The sequence below is a fragment of the Anguilla rostrata genome, chromosome 18 (genome assembly GCF_018555375.3).
Source record: "Anguilla rostrata isolate EN2019 chromosome 18, ASM1855537v3, whole genome shotgun sequence".
NCBI classification, from domain to species: domain Eukaryota; kingdom Metazoa; phylum Chordata; class Actinopteri; order Anguilliformes; family Anguillidae; genus Anguilla; species Anguilla rostrata.
In genome coordinates, this window is record NC_057950.1 from 4,684,101 (window position 1) to 4,703,714 (window position 19,614).

At 52.9% G+C, this 19,614-nt stretch overlaps 2 protein-coding genes across 2 annotated transcripts in view; one reads left to right on the forward strand and one right to left on the reverse strand.

Annotated features, from left to right (window-relative positions):
* birc6 (baculoviral IAP repeat containing 6) overlaps window positions 1–19,614 on the forward strand; it is a 133,345-nt gene that overhangs the window by 82,438 nt on the left and 31,293 nt on the right. The window contains exon 67 of the mRNA XM_064318120.1: window positions 176–344. Within this exon, the coding sequence (XP_064174190.1) occupies window positions 176–344 (169 nt within the window). The remainder of the gene's footprint in view (window positions 1–175; window positions 345–19,614) is intronic.
* On the reverse strand, window positions 6,219–8,710 carry LOC135245113 (protein TUNAR-like). The gene is made up of 2 exons (XM_064317957.1): window positions 8,394–8,710; window positions 6,219–7,622 (listed from the first exon to the last, which is right to left on the reverse strand). The coding sequence occupies exons 1-2, from the start codon at window positions 8,427–8,429 to the stop codon at window positions 7,434–7,436; spliced, it is 225 nt and encodes a 74-aa protein (XP_064174027.1). The 5' UTR covers window positions 8,430–8,710; the 3' UTR covers window positions 6,219–7,433.

Here is a 19,614-nt window from a genome sequence, read left to right on the forward strand (position 1 = left end):
GCTTGTGTTATGAATGTCCTGTGACATGAATACCTTGTGTTATGTATGCTTGTTATGAATGATCTGTTGCACGTGTGGTAAGAAAGTCCTGTGTTATGTATAGAGGTGACGTGTCTGTCTGTAGCCCCGCCCTTATCTCAGTACGTTCTGCCCCCCCTCGCCCCCCCCCCCCCAGGTCCTGGCCAGCTACATCAACCCGGCGGGCTGCGCGGGCCCCGGGGGGGAGGCCCCCGCGGGGGAGGGCCGGGGCCACAACAGCAACGCCCTGCCCCCGGTGCTGCAGGAGCTGCTGAGCCAGTCCTGCCTGATCCCGGCCATGTCGTCCTACCTGCGCAACGACTCCGGTGAGCGCCGCCGTTTCCTGGGTTACGGGGGGTGTGGGCGGGTGCTGGGGAACGCCGCTTCCTCTGATTGGTGGATTCATTTGATGTAGCCTACCTCTCTCTCCCCCACTCCGATCCCCCCGGTTTTACTCGCTGTGAGTCTGGCTTTCTCCCTCCACGTCCCGGTCGTAGATTCGACTGGCGGTTCACGGTTAACTGTTCGCGGTTCACTCAGAGGTCCTGTTTCCCGTGCGCTTTGCGAACGCCGGCGGCGACGGGTTCTGTGACCTTCGCGTCGCCGTCAGCTCATCGGGCCGCTGGGCCGCCGCCAGCTCGCGCCTCTCCCCTCCAGCTCTCACCTCCAGTCCCAGGGTCCTCCTTGCTAGCCGCCCTCTTTGAGCCGACGCCGTTCGGCTGGGGAGCTGGCTGTGTTTGCACGGCTTTCCGCATCACTGACCGTGCCCCCCATCCACCAGCAGGTGGCGCCCTGGCGTCTCGCTATGAAGCGAGGAGGGGGAAGCGTTGCATTGTGTCTTCCTCGAGACCCGAAGTGCTGCTTCCAATTAATTCAGAAAAACTTGAAGCCATTTTAATTAGACAAATCTACAGATATTTATCCCCCTTTACTATTCAGTCTGTGTAGGCGGCATGAAGAAAGAAAAAAAAAGAAAGCTCCCGTCTTATTTAATTAGCGGTTACTTATTTGCCTCGGTTTGGGTGTGATTGTTTTTTCGGCAAACGGCGCTGGGTCTCTGTTGTGCCTCCGCTGAGAGACGAAGGCTCCTCGCGTGATAAGGGAGCCCGCTCTGATGCGGAACCGCACGCTTTTTTTGTTTAGTGTTGGGGAATATGCAAATGGCCGTCTGGTCCAGGCTGCGCTGTGTGAGGGGAATGTTTTTATGAGGGCCCTGGAAGCCTCCGGAAGCTTCTCTCTGAGGCTCCGTGGTCAGGCGGCAGCGCTCGCAGGAGTTGGCGGAGTAAACGAGTGCCCTGCAAGGTCCCGGAAGGTCCTGGAAGGTCGCGTGCGGTGTGTCCTGTCCTGTTTCCAGCGGTTAATGTATGACCGCGGCGGTATTTCTCCTGGAAAAAATATGAAGAATAAGAATGTGTGTTTTAATCAAACTGGTGAAGCCTGGGTCCTGCTGTTTTCTGCTGTTCATTGCGCACCATTGAAATTTCATTAGCTCGGTGTAGGAATGATTGTTTCTTCGTATGCGCCCTCTTCATTGGCAGTGCTGGCTTGTGCAAACGTACGCTCTCGCTGCAGCGCGGAGGTTAGCGAACAGGCCTCTCCCTCAGTGAAGATCCACTTGTGTAAATGGGTTGTGTGTGAAGTAGGTGAGCGAAATCGCTCAGGATAAGAGCATCTACAGGATGCCTAAAAACATTGCAGGTGTGCTTTGGGTGCATGTCGGGCTTGCAGTTATAAAAGGTGGGAACTTGTGCCTTGAACACCACACACACAGCTTTATTGGGCTTGCTGGTTGATAATTGTTTTCCACCCATGTTCCTGTATGTAATGTCCCCTGTACTGTACATGTGGAGAGGAGATGTGAGCATTTTAATGACGTGAGTGACCTCAATATTGAACGTTATTTATCAGGTTTATTAACATGTTCCTCCCCCCCACCCGCCCACACACACACCACCCACCGAATCACACGTCGCGGTCGATTGCTTCTTGACTGGAGGTTCATCTCATGCCCCAGCGCAGACAGCGTGAGACGCCCAGTGTGTTCGTATCAAGCCTCACTCCTGTCCGCCGTCAGCGGTCCAAGTGACGAATGACAGCGCGCCTGATTTATGGACGAAGCTATCCCTGCCCCTCGATACTCCGCCCCCGCCGCCCGATCTGCTCCGTCAACGGCGCGCGCCTGTCCTCATCCGTCACGTCCCGAGTCGCCCGCTGGCTCCATCTTAACCCGTTAGCCGGAGGTACCGCCTTTTAACGCCCCCACCACGCTCGTCCCTCTCCGTTTCAGATCTTCATTTTTCTTTTTTTCCCCCTCCCCTCTTCCTCTCCTCCGCCCCTCCCCCTCTTCCCCGCGCGTGTGAAGTCGCAGTTAGCGAAACGGCGGCGCAATTAGCCCCAGCTTTGTGTGCTGTAGATGTGGAATGGGAAGACTGGGGGGGGGGTCAGGAGCGCTAATGTGCTAAAGCTATTAATGAAGATCATTTAGCTCCATGTAATTACACCCCCCCCCCCGCATCAGCAAATAGATATGATTGAAGATTACTCCCCTCCCTGAGTGTGACTCTGAGCACCATTTACTGTCACTCAACATAACTGCCACTGCAAACTGACACGGTCAGTACTCCTGATAGCACAGACCAGCCTTTATATGCATGACCCAACAGCACAGACAGGGGTTCATATGCATGACAACAACAGCACAGACAGGGCTTTTGGTGCATGACCCAACAACACAGACATGGCTTTATATGCATGACCCAACAGCACAGACAGGGCTTTATGTGCATGACCCAACAACACAGACAGGGCTTTATGTGCATGACCCAACAGCACAGACATGGCTTTATATGCATGACCCAACAGCACAGACATGGTGTTATATTCCTTACCCAGCAACACAGACAGGGCTTCATATTCCTAACCCAATAGCACAGACAAGGCTTTATATGGATGACCCAACAGCACAGACACGGTGTTATATTCCTGACCCAACAGCACAGACAAGGGCTTCATATGCATGACCCAACGGCACGTAAACCTCTGTTGACCTCTGCAGGATGGGTAGTAAAATGGTTGGGTCGCCCTCATCTGTGGTTTTCTCTTCCCACAATGCATTGCTCGTTCAGGCCCTGACTGGGTTTGGACCCTCCCATAAAGCAACAGTGGGGGAAAGACCAGTACTCTCTGTGCTGAATGGAAACTGCTCATTTCCACTCGTCGGATGGTGTGGCTTTTCCTTTTCCTTGGGTGGTGGGCGGGAGGGCGGTTTTGTTTGGGTCCCTCCCCCTCCACGTCATCGTATGACGCAAGTGTTCCACGCTGGTGGCGTAGTGTTGCTGTGATAAGCAGCTGCCCTCGTAAAAAAAGAATAAATAAATAAAACAAACTGCCCCCCCCACACCCCTCCCCCCCCTCGCGGTCCGGTGCTCCGGCGGCTCCCCGCGCGCGGACGCCGTCAGCAGGAAGCAGACGAGGCGGCTGTAAATCGAGCGGGACCGCGGCCGGAGCGCGGCGGGCGGCTGATTTATGGCCGCCGTGCGTGAGCGTGTGTTTTTACGGCCGCTCGGCTGGGGCTGGGGCTGGGGCTGGGGTTGGGGCTGGGGCTGGAGAGAGACGGGCTGTGAGGGTACAGCGTGTACGATCAGCTCGCCGCCGCCGCTACTGCTGCTGCCGATAGGCACCCACTCTCCCTCTGTCTGTCCTGTACCCCTGTACACACACACACACACACACACACACACACACCACACACTCACACACACCACACACACACCAACACACACACACACACACACTCTCACACACACACACACACACTCTCACACACACACACACACACACACACGCTCACGCACGCACGCACGCACGCATGCATTACCTACTCCCTTTATGCACGTAAACATGCACAAAAATTAGACACACTGCCTATCTGTCAATACACACGCATGCACGCTGGCACACACATTCTCAGTGCTCTCTACACACACACACACACACACTCACACTCTCAGTGCTCTATGCACGCACACTCACACATTAGCCAGGGGGCAGACGTGCCGCACACTCTTCAGTGGTGTGTGAGGGGACAGTGGCTCCGTGCTGGAATGGAAGGCTTGTTCTGGAAGCCCTGCTGTGGCTGATTCAGCTGCTGTAGCTGATTTACCAGCTGTACTGCTGTAGCTGATTTAGCTGCTGGAGCTGCATTAGCGGTTGTAGCTGATTTAGCTGCTGTAGCTGATTTACCAGCTGTACTGCTGTAGCTGATTTAGCTGTATTAGCGGTTGTAGCTGATTTAGCTGCTGTACTATTGTAGCTGATTTACCAGCTGTACTATTGTAGCTGCTGTTGCTGATTTAGTGGTTGTAGCTGATTTAGCTGCATTAGCGGTTGTAGCTGTTTTAGCTACCGTAGCTGATTTAGGTGCATTAGTGGTTGTAGCTGATTTAGCTACCGTAGCTTATTTAGCTGCATTAGCGGTTGTAGCTGATTTAGCTGCATTAGCGGTTGTAGCTGATTTAGCTGCATTAGCGGTTGTAGCTGATTTAGCTGCATTAGCGGTTGTAGCTGATTTAGCTGCATTAGCAGTTGTAGCTGATTTAGCTACCGTAGCTTATTTAGCTGCATTAGCGGTTGTAGCTGATTTAGCTGCATTAGCGGTTGTAGCTGATTTAGCTGCTTTAGCGGTTGTAGCTGATTTAGCTGCTTTAGCGGTTGTAGCTGATTTAGCTGCATTAGCGGTTGTTGCTGATTTAGCTGCATTAGCAGTTGTAGCTGCTTTAGCGGTTGTAGCTGATTTAGCTGCATTAGCGGTTGTAGCTGATTTAGCTGCTTTAGCGGTTGTAGCTGATTTAGCTGCATTAGCGGTTGTAGCTGATTTAGCTGCTTTAGCGGTTGTAGCTGATTTAGCTGCATTAGCGGTTGTAGCTGATTTAGCTGCATTAGCGGTTGTAGCTGATTTAGCTGCATTAGCGGTTGTAGCTGATTTAGCTGCATTAGCGGTTGTAGCTGATTTAGCTGCATTAGCGGTTGTAGCTGATTTAGCGGTTGTAGCTGATTTAGCTGCATTAGCGGTTGTAGCTGATTTAGCTGCATTAGCGGTTGTAGCTGATTTAGCTTCATTAGCGGTTGTAGCTGATTTAGCTGCATTAGCGGTTGTAGCTGCTTTAGCGGTTGTAGCTGATTTAGCTGCATTAGCGGTTGTAGCTGATTTAGCTGCATTAGCGGTTGTAGCTGATTTAGCTGCTGTAGCTCTGCGTTCGGTGCCATGTGCTACTCTGACAGCGAGCGCACGATCGAGACGGATATCGCTGGCGCTTCTGTCCCTCTGCCTTTAAAATGCGAGCCGTGTGGCCTGACCCATCCCCTCCATCACAGCTGAACATGACCGGCAGCCGCTTCTCATGGCGCCTTTGGTGTGGAGCGCACGGACTGGACTACACTCTGTAATTATAGCAGCTATTCTACAGGAAAGACCACAGTGCAGTAGCACCTTATCACACTCTGATGAAATGACCCATAATAACACCGAACCCCCTAGAATTAGAATGACCCAAAGTAACACCTTACCCCCTCAAATTCAAATGGTCAAATGGCCTTCCACACAGAGTTACACGCAGTACCCAACAACAACACGGTATTATATATGACCTACAGTACCCCTCTACCACACAGAATTTAAATTCCCCAGTCTACCCCCCCACACCATAGAATTTAAATTCCCTCCTGTACCCCACTACCAGGGAGAATTTATATACCCCACTGTACCCTCCTAGCCCATAGAATTTAAATTATTCACTGTACCCCCCCCACCCCGCTGTGGAAGCCCTGCCTCTGTAGCCAGAGCTCGGGCTGTGTGATGTGTGCATGCGTGCGGTCGGGACCTGAGGCGAGGCTTCTGGCCGTTTTCTGCCTGGATGCTAACCTCACGCCCCTCCACGCAGTCAACCCTACCCCCCCACCCCACCCCCACCCCCCCTCCACCCTTTAGACCCACCGAATCAACAGGCAGAGCAGCATCCCAGCCCTGTGACTGACAGCTGTCATCGCCGTGCGACCGCAGGCCCCCCCCCCTCGTCAGCGCGAAAAACCCCCCCCACCCCCCGGGCCAGTGACCGAGACCCCTCATTACGGGCCGTCACTTCACCTTCCGTCAACCCATCACTCCCTCCGTCAGCCAGCCGCGAAAAAAAACAACAACAACAAAAAACGCAAAACAAAACAGCCAACCCCCCGCGCGCGCCAGAGCTCGGCCGCAGATCCCCCATCAACACAGCCACGCGTCTCTCGTTGACACAGTCGCATTTTTATTGGTCAGATTCACCTATTGCACACAGTACATCTAGAGTTTATTCATAGTATTTATAAAAAGCCTCTCCTGCTCTGTACAGAAACGCGCCGCTGACACAGCTCTGGAACCAGGAGAGAGCGCACACAGTACGAAGAGCTTCCCCGCGCGGCAGACGCTAATCCAGACCGCACCGGTGTTAGGACGGTCGGTCGTGTTGGGTATTTGCAACACGGTCCTTTTCCCAGGGGGGGGGGCGGAGAGTGGCCCCCACTACCCCGTCTCTCTGTGCCAAATTCATCTCCACAGCCAGCCAGTTTTTTTTTTCTTTTTCCCCTCCATATAAAAATATCTTTCTCTTCCGTCCTTTTTCCTTCTCCTTATTGCAGATCTCCCGCTCTCTGGTTTGGTCTTGAAATACGGACATCAAAAAAAAAAAATCAAAGAATAAGGAAGCGTCGCTGCCCTCTCTTTCCCCAGAGCTGTTTTTGGGTGGTGGGGAGTGAGGGGGGGGGTAAACTCCGCCGTGGCTTTTGGACACACGCGGGTGACTCTCTGCAAAGCTCCTCGGGCGCCCGGTTGTCAGGGAAACGGTACGGTCCCACGTCTGCCGAGCGCTCCCAAAAAAAACAGCAACAAAAAAAGAAAAACACCAGTCCCTGACGGTTTGGGTTCTGCGCCGAGCCTCACAGTCCCTCCGGCGAGGCTGTCCCGTATCCACGGCGACACCGCGCGCGTGTCATTCTGACTCGCTGTCCGCTCTCAGTCAGTTAATCCAAAATGCGTTTATAATCCAGTTTAAAAAGAACGTCTTTTTCTCAGTTTATAGTCTCAACCCCTGTAAGTCACTGGGTCCAGGCGGGAGTGGAGGGGGGTTTTTGGGGGAGGTGGGGGGGGCGTGTTGGGAGACCGCAGTCCGGCCCCCCTTCCCGGCGCGCTGCCAGCCGAATGTTATCTCCCCGGCGCCGGTCCCTCTGGGTCTCCCCCGGCCCGGTCCGGAGCCCGTCTCCGGGGGCGACGGCCCGTCATGTCCGCCGCTCTCCCGCTGTCCCAGGGGGAGGGGGAGGGGGGCGGGGGTGTGGTGGGGAGAGGGAGGTGAAGGGGGGCGGGGGGAGAGGGGGTCGGTAACCCTTCACAGGGTGGTGTAGATGTAAACGAAGACGATGACGAACAGGTTGAGGAAGGTGCCGACGATGCCCAGCAGGGCCAGTATGGACTCCTCTCGCTCCTCCTTGCCCTCCTGCGCGCGCACCTCCTCGATGGTGATGCCAGTCGTGCCCATGGTCACGGCCGGGAGCCTCCTCAGGACGCTGGCAGTTACCTGCGACGGACAGAGACACGGACAGGGACAGCGTCAGAGCAGGCAGGCAGGCAGCGGCACGCGCTCAGACGGACAGTCGATCCGCGCGCCCCCCCCCCCCCCCAGGAGTACCGCCGTGGCCAGACTCCACCGCGGCTCGGCGAACGCAGGCGGCTCGGAGAGAACACAGACGCTGAGACACAGCTCCCCTAACGCTGCGCTGCTCTGCTCTGCGTTCCTGTTTAACTACGCCGCGGCACGGGGAGCAGCGCAGGGAACCGCGGGCGGCGGGGAGCGAGCCCAGCCGTATTCCAGTCCCGCCACGTCGCCGATAGCAACTTCTGTTAGCGGGAAACTCGCCGCGCAGAAAGGCGCCCCTCCACAACGACAACAACAACAGCAGCGAGCGAGCCTGATTGATTGGCCGCCCGGGTACCTGTCAGAAACACAAAGGCGTCCGGCGCCAGCGCGTCGAGTCGCCCCCCCCCCCAGGTGAGCCGCCGCGCGTCGCACCCCCAGGGGATCGGGGATCGGGGGGTGGGGGGCGAGGGGGGGTTAAATGGCGCCAGAGCCCCAAACCTGGAGCCGTGAAATCGCACATCGCGGCGGACGAGGTTTCATAAAACAGCGAGCCCCCCTCCCAGCTCCCCGCTCCCTCTCTCTCTCCCCGCTCCCCTCTCTCTCTCTCTCTCTCTCTCTCTCCTCCCCGCTCCCCCCCTCTCTCTCTCTCCGTGCCCCCCCCCCCCCCCCAGACCCCCGTGCGGAGCAGCACCGCGGCGGCTGGGCTCTTACCCTACAGCTTGTGAGGAGCAGGTTGACATCCAGCATGCTTTAGTGTCTCCAGCCGTGAGCCGTGGCCGGGCGCGGGTCTGCATTCGGGGGAGTGGGAGTTTGGGGTCGGGGGGGGGGGGGGAATCCCGCCCGCTCCCTGTGCCGTATCGATCCCCGGGTCCCCAGCGCCTGCCCTGTCCCCGGCGGCCCCTCGCTGTCCCGCTAACGTTCCTCGCCGCTGCCAGAACAAGCCGACTGTCAGCAGCTTCCATTCAGGAGCTCGGCAGATATCCTCTCTCCCCCTGCTCGCTCCCCCTCCCTCTCCACTGCTCTCTCCATCCTCCCTCCCCTCTCCTCCCCTTCGTCTCCCTCTCCTCCTCCTCCTCCTCCTCCTCCACGAAGCAGCGCCGCTGTGCCCCCCCTCCTCCTCCTCTTCTTCTCCTCCTCCTCCTCCTCCTCCTCCTCTTGTTGCTTTGACCCTGTTAGCGGTTTAGAGTGAGAGAGAGAGAGAGAGAGAGAGCGAGCGCGCGTGTACACGCCCCCCCACCCCCCTGTCCCTCCCCAGGAACGCGGTTAGAGGCTTTCAGAGCAGCCGCACTCCCGCATGGCGTCTGCGGCGTGCCGTCCCGGTGGAGCTGCGCCTGGCCGAGCCGGGGGGCGCCGAGCGTGTCATAACCCCCCCGCAGCCGTCCCGGCGCGAGGGGGGGGCGAGGTGGCGATGGACGAGACGCTGCCGCCGCCGCCGCCGTTCCCCTTCCTGAAGCGCGCGATTGATTGAGCGCGTCGCCGACGGTGACAGAGAGACAGAGAGAGAGAGGGAGAGGGGGAGGAAGACAGGATGAGAAGAGAGAGAGAGAGAGAGAGATACGAAGCGACCCTTCCGCTCGGCGTGGCGGTGGAAATGCGCTGCTCGTCCGGTCCCTTTGTCAGCTGCCTCCCCGCTCTCTCGCCGAAAAGCTGCCGAGCCGAGGAGGTGGGGAGGAGGAGCAGGAGGAGGGGGAGGAGGGGACAGGGGAGGAGGTGGCTTAGCTGAGACCGGGAAAGGGGGGCGGACCTGCGATGGCGGGGGGCGGGCTGAATGGGGGGGTTGTTGGGGTAGGAGGGGGGACCAAGGGGGGTGCAGCAGAAAGATCGGGTCTTCAGGGGAGCTCGCGAATCGGGGCTTTGAAAAGCAGCGCCGTCGGAGCTGCCCCCCCCTTTGTCTGAATCTGCCCCCCCTTCCCCTCCCGGGAGCCTCGGGGGGCTTTTGTGCGGGGCTGGCTGTGTTCACACAGCGCTCCGCGGAGCAGCAGGGCGGAGAGCAGCAGGGCGGAGAGCAGCAGGGCGGAGAGCAGCAGAGCGGAGAGCAGCAGGGCGGAGAGCAGCAGAGCGGAGAGCAGCAGGGCGGAGAGCAGCAGAGCGGAGAGCAGCAGGGCGGAGAGCAGCGGAGCGGAGAGCAGCAGGGCGGAGAGCAGCAGAGCGGAGAGCAGCAGGGCGGAGGCTGGTCTGTTCACACGCGGCTGCTCGCCCCGGCCCGTCCGTACGGCTGGTACCAGGGCGGCGGGATCTCTGGGTGCTCCGGACGCGCTCGCCGCCGTCCGCCTCTTTCCCCCCCCCGTCTGTGCGATGAGTCACTCCCCCCCCCCCCCCTCCCCGCTCTCTCTCTCTTCCCCACACGCGGCGGTCGCTCCAGCCGTGTCTCGCCACCGTTTCCCTTTCCCTCCCCCTCCGTCGCTCGGATCGCGTGACAGACGAGGACGCGCGCTTTTTCCCGCCGATGACACCCGCGGCTCGCTCCGCCGGAGGGGGCGCCGGGCGCGTGAGCCTCGCGGCTCTGGCGGGACGGGCGCGTATCTGGGTTACGCAGGAATACCGATGGAATTTGTTTTTGTTTTTGTTTTTTGGAGTATCGTTAGCTCACCGTTATGCTAAGCGCGCGTCCCTGTAAACAGCCTCTCTCTGTGCAGCTCTGCCGCCGTTGGGAACAGGAAGAGCTCTACTGCACGTGCCTGGACTCGGTCTTCCCTGTGTTCACACGCAGATCGTTTCCACTGCGCTCAGTGTGATAAATGCAATAAGGTTTCATGTGATTTTTCTGTATTAACAGCAGCACTAATACTATTATGGGAGTTGTGTTGCTTAATTGCCGTAGTTATAATGTGATGTCCAGTTCCTAATTTTCTATTGGTTGGTTAATTGGATTTTGTTGAATTGAAAAAGAATAACTCGATCCAAATGGTTTCTGTGTGGGCCAGAGAGAGTTACCACTGGCCAAACAACAAAGTTTGGTTTTGTATGAAGTTTCCGTACTGTACAAACTCATTTAGCAACAGGAAGTGATACATGGATGTAGCCAGAAACATGTATTAAAATGCAGGTAATGTGAGGACCAGCTCCATGTTCTTGCTAGAGGTATTCAGTTCACTTGTGTAGCAGCTGTGTCTCTTTGGGGGCTGTCTAAACTAAGTCACAGCATTATGAGGTGCCGCTGCAGTGCTAGTGTGTAGCTTGCTAATGTTGTTTGCTAGCTAACCGCAGCCCACCCTTAACTCGCTAAGTAGCTAAGCTAGGTGTTTCCTGTTTACCCCAGTAGCTAGACACTTTCATTTTATTTTCTTTGTAATTGTGTTTGGCTATTTGGCCAGCTTACTGCCTCATAATTTGTTTGCCTCATAACATGGACGGCCTTTTGGCTTAATTCTTGGTTTCCAAAACCAAACGTGTCATTTTTGAGTCCAATGCTGTTACCTTGTGCTAATCGGAATTTTGTGAGGAATTGTTCATGCCTCGGGAAGGGGCTAATGTTGCACCCTCCTCCCCAAATCCCTCACCTGTAGTGTAATTCCCAGCAGCATTAATCCATACAGTACTGTACTGTAATTCCCAACAGCATTCATCCGTACAGTACAGTACTGTAATTCCCAACAGCATTAATCCACACAGTACTGTACTGTAATTCCCAACAACATTAATCCACACAGTACTGTACTGTAATTCCCAACAGCATTAATCCACACAGTACTGTACTGTAATTCCCAGCAGCATTAATCCACACAGTACTGTACTGTAATTCCCAGCAGCATTAATCCACACAGTACTGTACTGTAATTCCCAGCAGCATTAATCCACACAGTACTGTACTGTAATTCCCAACAACATTAACCCATACAGTACTGTACTGTAATTCCCAGCGGCTGCACTGGGGCCTGTGTGGATGTGTGCAGTGGTTAAGTGGGCCAGGTCGGGCTTGCTCACAGGCTTTTGTCACTTCTACTACTGTGTCTCTAAAGACATTTCCCATCACATATAGGCTATATTTTGTTCTATATTTTTTTTTTCCCCTCACTATTTTTTTTTGTGTTGCTCATTATTGTTGTGACAGACACGTCACGTTGAAGAAATCTAATTTCTCATATAAATTCATGGAAAACTCGGAAAAGTGAGCGACTTGCCATTTGGGAAAAGACATTAGGCAGCGTATGGTAATCAAACATGGCTTGTTTGCCCTGCCGATATCTTTCGGCTGAAAGGATTGGAACGCTTTTATATTTTACAGCGGCCTGTACAGAAATAGAGCTGTGTAGAATGCATTTGTGTTTTAACAAGCCTGCATGGAGACTGTTAAGAAATTCTTTTTTCTCTGAAGCCTGGAAGAAGGATCAGATTTAATAATAAAGTAGCGTAATGAGTTTTCCAAATGAACCGTTCGCTGTCATTCGTCTCTCTGTACCGAGTGCCTGTGAGGACTGTTTCAGCCTCACCTCCCTGATTAAGTCGATGTTAAACTGACACGATTCCTTTGATCACACAGTAATAAGCACATCGGTGTTCTGCGATAATTGCAGTCCGCAGACTTCAATCATAACTTGGTGAATTATCCCCCTGGACTGCTGTGGAGCCAAATGAAGTGCGGTCCGAGCCGACAGCTGCCTGCTACGCGTCCACCAATCAGCAGCCGGTTTAGAACCGAGCCAATCAGAGAAGAGAAATGACAGTCTTTCTTGGTTTATGTTCCTTTTTGATGGACGTTGAAATTACACGTCTTTCGATCGTAATGTAATAACCATATTCAGAGGATTTCAGAAAAACAGTTTTATTCCCTTTTCCGCTGATGGATGTTCGCGCGTTCTTTGTCAGATAATTGGTATCGGCGGACTCCAGTCATAATAACGTAGCAGATTGCCGCGGCGACCGATTACAGTAAATTAACGGCGATGCAAGTCTGCGGCGTCGGCCTCCCCCCCCCCCCGCACCACGGCAACCAATTTAAAGCGCGTCAGATCTGAGAAATCAAATTAGACCTGCGGAACGAAACGATCGGGCGTCCCGGCGTCCTGCCGAACTCCGGAGCGCCGGAGGTGTGATGTAGCGCCCCCCGGGGGAGGCGGCGAGGACCTGTCTTTAATATGTTCCCAGCGTGGATTAAAGACTCATTACCGCGCGAAAATGCAACGGCGCACTATCGACGTTCTCCGCACCTCGGATGCCAGTTAAGGTGAGGTAATCGCCCCCCCCCCCCCGTACGCGCTCTCCGCGGGCGACGTAGCGAGCGCCAGCTCCTCAAACTTCGCCCCGTCACGGCTCCTCTCCTCCCGTGCTGCTGACTGAACAGGTTAGCGGCGAATATATCGACGCTTAAATTACGCGGATTGATGTTGGCGGAGATGGCGGAGGAGGTGTACGCTCCCTCGCGCGGTCTTTGTGAGGACGGGCCGGACAGGCTTGGATGAGGAGTAATGGATTTGTGAATGGACAGAGGGCTCTTCTGCGCTTCGAACAAAAAGAAATTGCTTCATTTTGGCTGTCTGCTTCCAAGCAAAGAACAAAAAATTTATCTCTGAAACAAACAAAAAACACTCTGCAGTCAGCCAGTTGTCATGAAGTACCCACCATGACAGGGGTGGGGGGCTGGAGTTCAGAGACCTACTTGAAAAGAGATTAATGGGCTTTAGAGTGTACAGTTTATAGACTCTGTATTGACGTGCTTCACACTACCTGTTGGTGTGAGGCTGTTCTGTCCCTCGCAGGCCTGCTCCATCCCGGTCAGAGTCATGATCCCGGGGGTTTGTGTGAGATCTGGGGTTTGGAAACCGAGGGGCCCAGCGAGGGGCCCAGCGAGGGGCCCTGTCGCCATGGCGTGCTTCATGCATCCCCTGAGCTGATCTCACTCGCTGCACACGCGCACACACCTCAGATAACGCGGCTCAGCGGTAGCTCCAGCAGACCGCTTCTCCTGGACTCGCGCCGGCTCAGAGAAAATAATCCTGATAATAACTTAATTTTGGACGAAAGCAGCATGCGCACCCCCCCTGTGAGAGAGGACGAGGCCCTGGTCCTCCTGGCCGCTCCGGGACGTCCTGCTCGCAGGTTCTCCTCACGCAGGGACCTATCTGGCGCTGCGCCGCGTCAAGCAAACCCGCAGACGCGTCCGACCAGTAGGGCGGGTCAGCGAGTGCCTTCTCGGCCCGGGACGCGGCGGGACCGTCCCAGGCGTGGCTGTCCATCCCATCCTTCTTCTGTCACCCTTTAAAAAAAAAAAAACATGTTCTTGGTTGTCCAATCAGCTTGAAGGATAGCCTCCCAGCATGCACTCCCCCCTCTTTGCACACGGTGCGGCCGCAACGCGCTCGTTACCCAGCCCGTTGCCGGGCGCACGCACGCCGTCCGTCGTGTGGAGGACCCGTGCGAACGTGCGGCACCTGAAGGACGACTTTGCGTCTCTCCTGTTTGCTCGCAGTGATCCTGCTTCGGGGCGAGCGACGCTAATCAGCGCTAAGCGCTAATCGGTCGCGTTGGGTCGAGAGCAGAACGGCGCGCGTCGCGTTGGGTCGAGAGCGGAACGGAGCGCCGAGCCTCGTGTGAAGCAGGGGTGTGATGCGGTTCGTTGTTATGATTACTGTTACCTGCCGATCTCTCCTTCGCGGTGAAATTATTTTCTCGGCGGATTAGATAAAAGCTAATTAAATTCTCGGTCGAGGCCGGCCTCTTAACGGCGCTCTTCTGTTTGCTTCACCGTCCAGAGTAAATATTTTACTGTTGGGTCTTAATTAGTTTTTTTTTTTTTTAGGTTTCTGGTTGTTTGCTGCTGCACCTAACTTATTCTGCGTGTGCGAGACTGAGCTCATTTCCATGTGGCGATTTGCATAATGGGGCGAGGCTCTCTTAAAAGATGCCCTTTTTAAGTTCCATAAAAAGCCCCCGTTCCCTCCGTCTCCCCCACACCGTAAAATACCAAATGTCACTCCCCGGGTTGCCAGGTTTAATAAGGGATCGGGCGAAAACGAGAGCAGGAGTTATTCCTCCCTTTGAGTTGACAGGGAGGGCCGGGGATAAATTGGACGGTGTCTGATGTGGGAGACAGTTGGCGAGAGAGGGGTTTTTTAATTAAAGGTGAGAGGCATGAGGAGGCGTGACAGGGAAGGCCCCGCCCCCGGAGGGGGAGGGGACGAGGCCACTGATTGGCTGCCGTGGACCTGTCTGTGTTTTGTCTGCACAAACAAAATATAGGCTTTTTAAAAAAATCCTCACCTGTTTTCAGATGTCCTTTCATATGAACTGGACTTTCATTATCATTTGAATGCGTGCTTGGGCTGTGTAATATTGTTTAATCTGCAGTAGTGATGCAAAAAACGTAAATGTTTAAATGATATTGAAGCACTTCAAGTAAATTTCATGTGAAATATTGGTGCTTGAATGGTGTCCTGCGCAGCACGACTGCTACCAAATTCTCATCGCTAAAAAATGCCGTTAACGTGCAACTAGCTCTTAAACAGACGAAGTGCCAAAGCGCCGATAGCCAATTGCCATTCTGAGTACACAAGTCGTTGGAATTTTCAAGGTGATAAAAACTATTTTCAGAATGCAGATACTTGGTATGTGGCGCATGTCCACAAGGAGCCTTTCTCTAGCGCTGTTCGTGGTTCTGCACACGAGCCACGGGGTTATCTACCCGCTACACTGGCTTTGCAGCCCAGAGAGATGGGCTGGCTTTTGTGTGCGCGTTTAAAGGTAATTTCTGGAAATTTAATGAGAAAATGTGCCGTTGTTATTTGTAGAATGATTAGTCATTTAAGCCAATTTGAAAACGCGGTTAATTGTAATCATTAAGAAGCTGAACAATGAAGGCGCTAATTTGCAGAGAAAGGCTTTGAACCGTTTTCGCTGCTGGTTGTGGACTGTGAGTAGACTGGTTTTGTGCAACCTAGGAAAAGCTGTTAAATTTATTTAACAAGGGATGTTTTTTTATGGGAAGAGGGTCAAATATGGAACGCGACAAACCTGTTCTAATGAAACGCAATGTGACTGTAAAATTATGAGCTTGAGGGTACATTTTCTCCTCACATCTCTGATCCCATGATCTGTCATTGAGACCAGTGTCACAGCAATCAAAATGTAGCATACGCTGTTTTAAAGCTGCCTGTTTTCTTTGTCAGTAAAAAAAAAAAAAGCTTTTTTTTTACCCAGCCACATGTAACATATTACTCATTCTGACATCAGGTCCTTGTGTCAATAGCGTCTCCCTATTCACAGGTAATAGCTACATGTTTGTCTTGCGGCGCTGTTTTGAAATTATTGCCCCGAGCTTTTTTCCACGCGCGCCGTGTTTATTCAGCGACCCTAAAGAAATCAAGATGCATTATGGGAGTTGTCAGAAGGAACTCCGTCCCGTCGGCGAATGCACAAAGGGCAGCATTTAGCGGCCCTGAAGAAATCAGGATGCATTATGGGAGTTGTCAGAAGGAACTCTGTCCCGTTGGTGAAGCGCACAAAGAGCAGCATTTAGCGGATAAGTGCTCCTGGGGCTGAGGCCTTTGACCAGACCCGGTCAGGGGATCTCTGCCCCTCCAGGCAGCCGTTATCCGAAATCTGCCTCTTTACCGCTGAAGGGCCGGCCCATTAGCAGCCACTCGCGTGAGAGCTGCTCGGGGTTCGACACGATCATCTTTGGGGGGAACCAGAGGGGCTTCGCCACTTTTCGCTGTACACCATTATTCAACTAAACGGTGAAATAGAGCAGTGGTTTATTTATTTATTCGTTAAACTTGTGATAAATGTAGTGGCTGCGTAAACTGTAACGCTTCCTTCTTTTGACCAAGAGAGATGACACATTTAGAATACCCTTTCCTCAGTTTTTAGCCACTGGCTATATTCAGCAAAAAAAAAAAAAATGTTTGTGATTGCTTTTTAAATTTTTTTCCCCAAGTACATGTGCAAGAAGTACTTGCTGACAGCGTGGTGCACATTTTGTCACCGCACAGGGAAGTGTAGTCTTCACTTCACCATAAGTTTCAAAGCAGTTTTAGCTAAACCCACAGTCCATGTGAAAGCTCCGCCCACTTCGGAACACTGTGATGTCATTATGGATTGTAGCCCTCTGGTTTTTTTTCCCGCTCAAATTTGAATGGGCTGTTGTGTTTGCAGGCCTGTCAAAAGAGGTCTGTCGGTTTGGGAGAGCGACTGCGTGCCGACCGCTGCTCGTTTGCACTGACTGCGGTGTGCAGTCACGCGCAGGACGGCGTTTCATGCGCAGCTGACAGTCAGACTGCGCAGGCGGGTGCATCGCTGCCCAGTCTGCTGCAGAACGCATCGCTGGACAGCGTGGGTTGGTACAGAGCTTCACTACAGACACTGTGTGTGTGTATATATAGGCTGGCAGACAGACAAAAAAAACCCTGCCAAAACGAGCCTGTCTCCCTTTCCCGTGTCAGTCTGCCACTCCGAACCGCCCCCCAGAACCCAGAGGAGAGTCCGGCAGACAGGGGTGACCCAGATAGTGGCTCTCCGTTTGGCATTTCAGTCTTTGTCCTGTCCTTTCCTTTGGCTCTCTCTATCTTCTCTCTTTTTTTCCTCCTGTCTCTCTTGTTCTCTCTCTCTCTTTCATTATATTTGGTCTGTTTCTGTAGCTGCCGCTGAGAGAAATCTTATTAGACTGCTCTACTAGCACTGATTTTTCAGGTGTAGAAGGCGCAGGCAGCAGCAGTGGCCTCTGTCCCTGGAAAACTGCTGCTTTGCACCATGCTTCACATTCTCTTCCATTCTTTTGTGTTCCGTTTGTGTGTGTGTGTGTGCGTGCGTGCATGTGTGCGTGTGTGTGAGGCAGGTTGGTTCTTACTCTAGGCGAAATTTTATTTTCGGTGTGACAGGCTTATTGGCGGCGTGCGCTGTGGTTGGGCTCCATTAGGTGCGAGAGGACAACCTTAGTGATCAGATGCGGGCTGAGTTGGGCTTCATAAGGGTAACTGTGGCCGGTGGTTAGCGCGTCATGAATGCCTCATTAGAGTGGGAGATGACAAGGCACCGCTGGTGAGCGCTTAGGCTCATTGACATACAGCACCTCTGAGTGGGTTCATAAGGGCACGTGGCCTGAGTGGTTCGCTCATTACATACAGCACCTCCTAGTGGAGATACAAGGGCACTGCAGGGCCTGAGCGGTTAGCTCATTACATACAGCATCTCCTAGTGGAGATACAAGGGCACTGCAGGGCCTGAGTGGTTAGCTCATTACATACAGCACCTCCTAGTGGAGATACAAGGGCACTGCTGGGCCTGAGCGGTTAGCTCATTACATACAGCACCTCCTAGTGGAGATACAGGGGCACTGCAGGGCCTGAGCGGTTAGCTCATTACATACAGCACCTCCTAGTGGAGATACAAGGGCACTGCAGGGCCTGAGCGGTTAGCTCATTACATACAGCACCTCCTAGTGGAGATACACCTGTGGAGCTCTGAGGGATCAGTCTAATGCCAGAGCTTCTGAGATCCCACTGACCGAAAGTGTGCAGATTTATATGCAATATTTGTGCTTTTCTTGCTCATTCCAAACGTAAATTAAAAATATACGTCAACTTGTGAGTAGATTCTTGGACATCTGAAATCTTATTTTCTAAGGTATTTTTTAAAGTACTTTATCCTTTGGATAATGTGGCTTATTTTGGAGCAATGCAATATCATATCGCATTTCTTGAACATCATAGATCGGTAAACGTATTGAAATCTTGAGCTATCAGATCTTAATTTTTTTATCGACTACATTTTCTACGATGTCGACTCTTTCTGTAGGTTAACTATTCGTTTTGACAGCGGTTGCGAAGTGTGAAGCTTTATTGAACAAAAAATATTACACGCAATCCTCTCCATTTGCAGCACACACAATCTGTCGTCCCTGGCAACTGGAAATATGGAGTCCTCGTAGACTCGCATGCAGTTTTTCATCAGTGTCATTGGTGGGGAACATTCACAGACTTTTTTTTTTTTTTGGTCGTAAAATAACTGACGATACGACCACGTTGGAAACGGGGGAACCAATCAGACGACCACCAGGGGAGTTCCGCATGTCTAGCTCTGATGAAAATGATAATTTAACTTTCCGGATAATGTCTGGTAAGTTTAGTGGTATTGTCATTCTTATCCAATTTAGACGTGCTGAGGAGGTTAAATGGCATGGAAAGAGAATTCAGCGCTGCTCAATATTTTCTATTTAATGGCCCATTAGCCCTCAGCTATTCTTGGACTTGGGTTTTTAGGATATTAAGACGATAGAATCATTAGCTGCGTTCTTACTAGGCCAATCTTACTATCGGTGTTCCTGAGAAGGTAGTGCAATTGTTAGGCACCGTCACCAAATTCCCTTATAATCGCGGGCACGTTTATTTGCGTAACACTTCAGTTCAACCAGTTGTTCCTCGTTTCTTCCCCTGTAGAAGATTCTGGGCTATTTCCCTGTCTTTTGTTTGCCCCAGATTCAGCTGAAGAGCGGAAGGTGCATTGTCCTTAACCTCAAAGCACTAAACCGTCAGAAAAGTTTTCACATCATGCATATAGGTAATTGGGAGGGGGGGGAGAAATATTAGAAAATTCAACTTGGGGCTATGGACAAAAGACTTTACGGTATGCCTTGTGCAGTTACCCATGCTCGTGCATTCAGATGCTGAAGTATTTATTATTTAATAACTTAATGATAGAATGAATCTTTGATCGTCTCTGTTCTCTAAATAGCCTCATCCTGTCAGGGGAAGGCTTTGTGTCGATAGTGACGTTTGTGGAAAAAATAATGAACTCCTTTTGTTAGTTCTGACAGAGCTTGCACAAACTTCTCTAATGTTCTCTGTACCCAGGATGGGTTTGGAGTGGTTGTGCTGTGATACCCAGGATGGGTTTAGAGTGGTTGTGCTGTGATACCCAGGATGGGTTTAGAGTGGTTGTGCTGTGATACCCAGGATGGGTTTAGAGTGGTTGTGCTGTGATACCCAGGATGGGTTTAGAG